Raw genomic sequence first — 8,749 nt, 5'->3', positions numbered from 1 at the left:
CGATGCTCCAATGCTCCTGGGACTCAGGGAGAGCCAGGGCAGCTCCCTTGTGCTGCAGCAAAGGGTCTTACCCACCAGCTGAGCCGGTTTAGTGCCGGCACAGCAATGGGACAGGTCTGGAAACCTCCCTAAGGTTGATGGGCAGAGTGGGGGTATCAGATATTTTAATTTTGACTCGTGGCAGCCGAGTCCCGCTATTGCTGAAGTCAATGAAACGGTGCCCTTGGCTCCAGCAAGAGCAGCCCCGGCGCCAGCAAAACAGGGCTGGGGCAAGGGCAGGCGAGCGCCTGCTCAGCCCAAGGGCCAGCGGGGCCGCGGCACAGGTGAGACCCTCCTCTCTCTGCTCCACCACTGACTCCCCAACCAGGCATTACACAGAGACAACCCAGGGAAGATGTTGCTTTCTCGGTGCCTTTCCAACGCTGTCTGGTTCTGCCCGCGCAGCCGGTGTTGGCTCATGCTCCCATCATGGTCACAGTGACTGTGTAGGTGTCTTCAACTTTATTGTCCCCACTCAGTGGAGAAAGTGTAACACAGATACAGCTTGTGTCTTGGGTGTCCGGTCGTATACCTGTGCATCTACCTCAGTCATTCTGAAGGTTACATTCTAGCTGGGTTGTTTGGTTTTTTTTAACCCCTTTTTCCCCCTCTTAATTTCTACCTCCCTCCTGTCCTTAGCAGCCTCCCCTTACAGACACGATAAAAATGATCCATCGCTTCACTCATAGCTGTATTGCCCCAATGATCCCAGCTTAGGAAGAGGCTTAAAAAAAAAATTTAAAAAAAAATCACAATAGCAAAAAAACCTTAAATAAATAAATGTGAAAAACCCCGTGATCCACACTGTAGAAAGTGAGAGCGGTGAATCAATCGGCGTCTCAGAGGCATCACCAGTCCAAGAACTAGCGTGGGCCATTTTTCTTCTTTCCTCCCCAAATCTGACCACCGCATCCCTACCAAGCACTGATATTACAAAAGCAGAGTTGATACCTAGATACTGGATACATAGTGTGTAAAGTGAGAGAAGAGCAGGAGAGGGGGAGGACAGGGAGACACTTCCCCGTGAGTAAAATCTCTGCTTGTGTGAAACCCTCGCAGGTTTTGCTGGTGACCCTGTTGCAGCTGGCGGGAGGTCAGATGCGTGTGCAGCCGTTCCTTCGTCATTGGCGTCATCGTCATTGGCGGGTTGTTTGGCTGGCGGTGCCACTGGCAGGGGGTTTTCTGCTACAGAGCCTGCTTGCCCTGGCACTCGCGCTTGGAGCACTGCGCCGGCTTCCACCAGTCCCCGTTGTGGCAGTGGCAGATGTTACAGTCGTCCACCTTCACTTCAATGCCGGCGGGAATTATTGTGGTTCCTGCAAAGCAGTTCGGACCTGCAAAAACACACAGAAGTAACAGAAATAATAAATACTTTTTTGTTTCTAAATTGGGTGTAGCAGGTCTGCTATAACGGCCTGGGAGCAGGCAGGTGCTCAGCCCAGCCCCTTGCCGTGCTCCAGCCGCAATGTTGCCACTGCCGAAATCAGGAGCAATGCTCCCAGCCTGCTCAGCACCAAGCCTTCGCCCCACGCCTATCACTTGTCACATTTTTTTTGCCTGCCTTCAGGCACTAAAGGAAAAAAAATGGCCTTGAAACTTTCCTTCTTGTGTTTCTGTACCAAACCCCTAGTACAAATGGCATCAGATGCTCCACTGATGCACCTGGCTTTTTCTACCCATTTGCCCACTAATTTAGCATCTCTTTTTTCCTAAAATTTGGCTGTGAGACAGGTAAGACCATGAGGACAAGCATCAGGACACAGCCCAACCTTTGCTGCTCCAGCCTGGTGTGCTTGCGCCGAGCTGTAGGGACCGGAGACGATTCATCCCCCAGGACCACGGCAGCCATGCCCGAACACCCAGCCACCCCAGGGACCCCCACCAGCTCAGGGCTATTAACCATAAATGATTTATAGCATCCAATTAACAAAAATAATTCTCCTCCCAAATACGCTTTCTGATCAAATCTGTCAAGGTCGATTCCTTTAATCTGTTCATTATTGGTAATTTTTTTGGCTTCTTTGTTATACAATATCAAAGCTGAGCAGCAAGTCAGCACGGATCTTATTTTCCTCCTCATAAAAGCCCCACAAACACCAATTGCCCAGCTGTCCCTCTGCAAACCCTCTCCTCCTCCCCTCTCGCTCCCGCATCTGTTAGAGCCAGGAATTAATGTCAGAGCCAGCAGCACACAGAAAAAAAATCGAGGCAGTCGCATTTGTGGCATCAGGGAAGTGTGAAGACATTTGAAAAGTGTCTCATGGCTCAAGTGCTGCTCCGAAATGTCACCTCTCGGCTGGCCACCAGTTTTAATCTATGCCTCTGGTGCACGAGATGCATTCGAAAGATGAGAGCGTGTACAGACATGAAATTACAGGCAAGTTGTTAGTGCTTAAAATAAGGCTTAAGACTAATGGGAAAATAGGGTCCCTACGTGGCTGGGAACAGGGTGAGCTGTAGCCAACCCAGTACTAGGGTCTCACGTTTTATAGTCCTGGAGAACTATTTATTTCATTTTGCTGATTTATTAGTGCCCTGACTTTATTAAGATGCTCCTCAGGACCCTATGTTTAAGATCAACAGGCCATGAGTTTGACAGGGCTGGGCTTAACCAGACATAGGCAATTCAGGTTGCTGCTGAGCCAAACAGTGCCTGAATGTTGTTTGTGTTTAAGTGACCTCCCGCCTTTATTAAAGGCCTCTTCAAATACAGATCAGCTCTACAGCAACTTTTCACATCTATCTTACTGAAGTCACAACAGAAGGGCCTGAAAAAGATGCCTCTGATGGCTCCGGTACCAGAATTTGGGGTGACTGGGTGTACCCCAGGGCTGCTGCTTCCTTCTATGGGCAGGACCTGGGAAGGCAGGCTGTGGTGCTGGGATGGTCTGTGTGTCTCCATGAAAGGAGGATGATGTCTCCTCCTTTGCCTGGCCAGCACGCAAGTCTGTCAGGATGCCAGGAAGAAGCTGGCTTTTGCTCCTAAGAAGGAAATTCAACACCACTTGCTGAGCTAGAGTTCAGGCTATACTGGTCTGCTGGCAGTTGAGGAGCAGTACACTGGGCATGGGAATGTTTTAAGTCTGCTTTGAGCTGGGCTTTGGGCTGGACAACCTCCAAAGGTCCCCTCCAACCTCAGTCATTCCATAGTGCAAAGAACTTCAAAGCCAAAAGTTACCAGCCAAGGACACACAGCACTACAGAAAAGCCAAACGCTACGTATGCACACATATATACTAATATGTTTTTCTTTACAAGCATGTGGTTGAAAAAGTCATGACCTTTTTTGGTCATGAACTGAAGACTTCCAAAGTTGGCATCTCTCTGGAAGACACAATCTTGGTTGGAAAGGCTATGATCCCAACTGCGGTATATCTTTGGCAACCCTCTGAAGTTGTCACTTCCTCCCACGGCTTTTGGGTCCCTGCGCTGGCTGTGCCGCTGCCTCTGCTCTTCATCACAGATTTTAATTCTCTGCTTTGTCAAGTCTGGTGGGTGTTGTGTTATGACACCCAGCATGGGCTTCGCCATCAGGTTGGCTCATTTGCTGCCGTTAAATGCTCAGGGTTCAAATGCAATGCAAATGCCAATAATTGTAGCTAGCAGTATTTAACACTGAAGTAAGTGCCTGTGCCTCTTTAATAGGATGGTCTGATTGCCTGCTGATGGCGGGGATGTCCAGGATGGGCAGCCTTCACACAACAGCCTGCTCCATGCTCCCAGAGCAAAAATCCCTTTTCACTAAAATTTAAACAAAAAGCTTCCTCTGGAGATTAGGGTGGCGAGGAAAGGAAAAGATTGTTTTGTCTCTTGTTGCCCGGTGGCTGCCTGTTAATCATCTCATTTGAGAAGCCAATACTGCCTTGACACCCACAAGCATCTCCAGACACAGCCTTCTCTGGGTGCTGAACAACAGCAGATTTATAGCATCACCAGCCTATCCAATGTGCCTGAAAACACGCAGGAGGCTGGCAGTGACGGGAGCCATCATGTTTGCTCACTCGCAGGTGGGCCAGCCTTCGTTGCCCAGCCTGGGTTTGGGGACCCAGCGTCCTCCTCACAGGGTTTTGGCTCCATCCCTGCACTGAAATGCTGCAGGGGCAGAGCATGGCTCGGAGTCACGGTCAGCCTAGGGTGAGTGAGTTGGGACTGGCTGATGGGGTACTGCCAACTGGGGAAAAGCTTATTTTTCCTTGCGTCCTACTCATCTGTCATCCCACGGCTGCTCCATCAGCCCTTCCTTCTCCTCCCAGCAGCCCCAGGTCCCTTCTCCCTCTTGAGCTTCCCCAGGGGGGTCATCTGGAAAAAAAATAATCATTAAACACCCCTCATTAACGTCCCTATCCCAGAGCCGAGAAGCAGAAAGCAGACACCATGATGAAAAGAGGAGATGGATGAGGGGGATGTACTAAAAACATCATCCATGTCTTTGAGGTCCCCAGCCAAGAGGGGATCGCTCAATTTGGGGACAGTACCACAGCAGCAACGTCCCTGCCCCAGCCAAGGACGTAGGGCAACTCTGCAAAATAGTAATTAAACACTAATAATCTGCCCCTCTGATCTCTGGCATCTATTGAGCCAGGAAGGACCTGGCAAGCGGCCCCGCATCTAACAGAAAATCCTTGGGATGCTACCACCCCCCTCAAAGAGGCTGGGCAAGGAGAAGAGGAAAAATTACAGCTATTTTGGATGAATCATAGGGACTAAAGGCTGCGCGGAACATTGGGGGACAGCCAAACAAGCCCTCTCTGAAGCAGCACTGAGCATCCCTGGGCTGGCCAGCTAAACATCACCTGAGCACACCTAAGGAAGGAGCCGTATTCAGAGGCTGAACCATGGGAAAAATTACAGCAAGCGGGTTTGTTTTCCTTCTTCTTGGCTTTTAGCAAAATGGATGAAAACCTGGCTTTGGGCTCTACTGACATCTGCCCTCCTGTGCGATGTTTTGGTGCCATTTCAGAACATCCATCTCTTCTGTCAGATCTCAGTACTTTTAATTTAGGCCAACACTACCACTGCTCTGGACCTTTCTTTTCCCCAGCACTCTCTCAAAATAGCCACCTCTGGATTGTCAGAGTGAAATTTCTCCTTTTGCACACCACAGCAAGCTGGATGGAGCATTTTTGCATCCTCTCTCCCCTCCCTGCTCTCCCCACCACTATAGAAACATGGATTTCTAATGGAAGGCAGAATTTCCACACTCCATTTGTGAGAATTCAACTTCAGTTCCCACTGCCTGAAAACTAATTTTCCAGCACAATCACTATCAGGCAGCCCCTTTCTTTTCCTATCTAAACTTCTCCCACCTTCATATTGGAAAAGGGGATCCTGTTTGTCCAAAATGGGATGCAGTGAGCATCACACCTGCGGCAGAGGCATGAGAAAGATGCACTTGGAGAGGGACACTGCACTGCTGAAATTTAGTGGAAAATACGCTTCAGACAAGTGGCATTTTCTATGCAACGGCACAAGTCACCAGGGAGTTTTCCTGCAACCTTGGGTTTTATAGAGCCGACAGCTAATGCATTGCCAGAGATAACATCCAGCACCTGGGGATGCTACGTGGCTTTGCAATGTGCCTTAGAGGAGCTGCAGCCCGTAAAGCCACAACTGGATTCACAGCAAGTAACGAAGTCCTTTTCTTGATTTGCAGCAGAGCTAACTGGACTTCTTTAAGGTCTCTAATATTTATTTCCCCTCCCTTACTTAGATCAGCCTCCCAACATTTCAAAAGCTCAGTGCCCCAATCCCATGCTTCTGGGGACTGTCCTGAGCTCTTCCCACTGTGGCTTTGTGCTCAAAGGAGCAGCCTGAGACCAGGATCTGCCCAATTGATGTAAAAAAATCACAAAGAATGAGACAGAACAGCACAGCAATGTGTGTGTGTGGGGGGTTATTATTATTCAAAGGAAGATGCTGCTCAGAAACATTTGATGATATGTCAAACACATCAAGAAAGTTACTTATGATAATAGCAGTAGGAACAAGAAGCTGCTTTAGGCAAGGGCTATCGTCCTGGTCTTTGTAAAAGCATCTTAAACCACGACCGTAATGAAAACAGGACAGTAATCGCCCTCTTTTCTTTGCTCAGGAAGACTGATGGGAGAAGTTTGCTGCTCCCACAGACAACGTAATTGTGAGATTTGCTTTGCTTAACATAGTTAATAGTCATAAAAGATCACAGCACTCCAGGCTGTTTGCTAGAACAACTGTGAAGATTTTTTTATGGAGATATATTAGGGACATTCGGATGCTGTTTTGATGGGACAGATGTAGAAAAATCATACACGGTTTGTTGTTTGGGAAGAATGACAGAAAATTTTGCAACCGTACGTGTAAGACCAGACACCTGGGTGATGACCCACGTTGTGCTGCTGAACTGCATCCCTGGTATGGAGGGAATACATCTAATCCCATGTGCAGGCATTAATGCACACCTGCTACATCATACAGTGCTACCCAAGGGTGTGAGATTAAGTCCTCTTGGGACTCAGTGGCATGGTGATGCTTTAAAGAAACTCAGAAGCCCCCTGATCTGATGCTCCCTATCACGCTGGAAAAAAACCTCACAGCCCAAATGCAAGAGGAGTAGCCATTCTAGCTCATGAGCACACTGCATCTTCTGCACTGTCCCCACCACAGCACTATGGGGTTGCAGAAGAAAACATGTGAATCCAAGAGCACCCTGCATGGGTGCTGAGTTAAAGCTGGAAATAGCAGGAGCGTGGGGCATGATGCTCTCCAACATCACAAGCATACAGCGTCACACTGATGCTTTGGAGTCATTTGGTGCTGAACACCAGCCCAGCTACTGGGGGCTGCGGGCTGCAGGCTGTTCCCAGTTGCTTCACAGGTGAGTTTTACTGAACTCAATGGCTTTGCCTGTGGCTTACAGCAGCTCTGAATTTAGCTTTGTCTGTGCAAAGAAGCAATAAAAGGAAATCAAATGTTAAGCACCACAGCAAGCACGAATCACTTCAGGCCAACCGCGATATTCAGATTTGCCCTGAATAGCATCTTGCACCAAGCGAAGCTCATCACCTTCACCGGAACTTCTCATGGTACAACGTCCTATTTGAGCAAGGAGCAGTATTTTCCTCTTAGTTAAATATTTTCTGATGATAATCCTATGTCTCCCGCCACTCCTTTAAGAGCCTCCCAATCACTTTAGGAAATATTAATGCTGACTCCAAGAGAATTTAGCTTATTCAGTCAATGGATAACGTCAAGGAGAGACGCACTGATGACTACATTTACGCACCTTGCACCGGTAGTTTAGATAGACAGACGCTAAATAGCAACTCAATTTAGCCAGCCATCCCTCAGGCTCCTGTGTGATGTGCCCCACAATTAAAGTTGCAAGAGATAAGCAGAAGGTGGTGGTGTTTCCCAACAGTATTTAGGAATGGATACAGCCTGAAAACATCCCCATGAACGCTCATTCAGCTGAATGAGTCTTGATGGCTTTGCTTTTGGAGCTTGACCACGAATGCAACAGGGCATGGGCATTTACTGCTAGCAATCTGTGTTGAACTGGGGGAGCCATTTCTAGTGAACATGGCCAAGTGTCTTCTCAGTGGGAAGGTGGATTTTTCTTTGCATGTCTCCACAAAACAAGTATCTCATAGTCTTCACCATGACCATCCCACACCATAAGCCATGAGGTCTCCAGTGCCGGTGTCCAGCACTCCCAGCACCGCTCAGCTGAAACAACCACTTGCAAAGCAACTACCACATGAGGATTACACCCTGAAAACCATACAAGGATGCTCGTGGACAACTCCCCAACAGAGAAAGACGCAAAACACAGCAGAAATACAAGTGATCCCCAGGCTCTGGCACAGAGAGCAGAAATCACCAGCTGCCTGCACCTTGGGACTTTTTCCAAGTCCAGGCTGAACAATGCGCTCAGTGGGGGGAAGAAAAAACAGCATCTTGTTTTTAATGACGGCCTCTGTTTCTGGAGGTTAACACAGCTCCTCTCTGCTGATCCTGCAGGATATTTTCAAATGTTCATTTAGCTCTGTCAATGCTATTTATGCGTTCACTTCGGATTGCAAGAAAAGAGCTCAATTTGTGGCTTTAATTAACGAGTCGAGAAGGGAAGAAGTCTTGTTTTAGCTGCCTGGTATTGAGACTGCCTGCCCCCTCACCCGGGGAGGGGGGGGGGGGGGAGAAGGCAGCGGGTGAAGCTGGAGGTGAGACATAAAGAAGTCAGCTGCTGATGCTGAACTTTGCCTTGTTGAAAATTAAATTTGGTGATGCTCTGCAGCGGAGGCTGAAAACCCCACCAATCCTGGAGCTTTTTTTGTGTTAGAAAGAGGCCAAAGCTGAGCATGGCTTTGCGGGGTTTACCCCCAGCCAGCAACTAAGCACCATGCAGCCGCTCACTCACTCCCCCCCCATCCAGTGGGATGGGGGAGAAAATCGGGAAAAGAAGTAAAACTCGTGGGTTGAGATAAGAACGGTTTAATAGAACAGAAAAGAAGAAACTAATAATGATAATGATAACACTAATAAAATGACAACAGTAGTAATAAAAGGATTGGAATGGACAAATGATGCCCAGGGCAATTGCTCACCACCCGCCGACCGACCGACACCCAGCCAGTCCCCAAGCGGCAATCCCCCGCCCCCACTTCCCAGTTCCTATACTAGATGGGACGTCACATGGTATGGAATACACCATTGGCCAGTTTGGGTCAGGTGC

General features: G+C 48.6%; 1 protein-coding gene across 1 annotated transcript in view; it reads right to left on the bottom strand.

Moving 5' to 3' along the window:
- Window positions 1-1,224: 1,224 nt before the first annotated feature.
- Window positions 1,225-8,749, bottom strand: part of VWC2L (von Willebrand factor C domain containing protein 2-like) — a 51,295-nt gene continuing 43,770 nt past the window's right edge. The window contains exon 3 of the mRNA XM_010583256.1: window positions 1,225-1,373. Coding sequence (XP_010581558.1) covers window positions 1,225-1,373 — 149 coding nt within the window. The remainder of the gene's footprint in view (window positions 1,374-8,749) is intronic.

Source organism: Haliaeetus leucocephalus, unplaced genomic scaffold, assembly GCF_000737465.1.
Source record: "Haliaeetus leucocephalus isolate CR32 unplaced genomic scaffold, Haliaeetus_leucocephalus-4.0 Scaffold880, whole genome shotgun sequence".
Classification (NCBI taxonomy): Eukaryota; Metazoa; Chordata; class Aves; order Accipitriformes; family Accipitridae; genus Haliaeetus; species Haliaeetus leucocephalus.
Note: the sequence above shows the minus strand (reverse complement) of the source record. Positions and strands in the feature narration are given on the sequence as shown.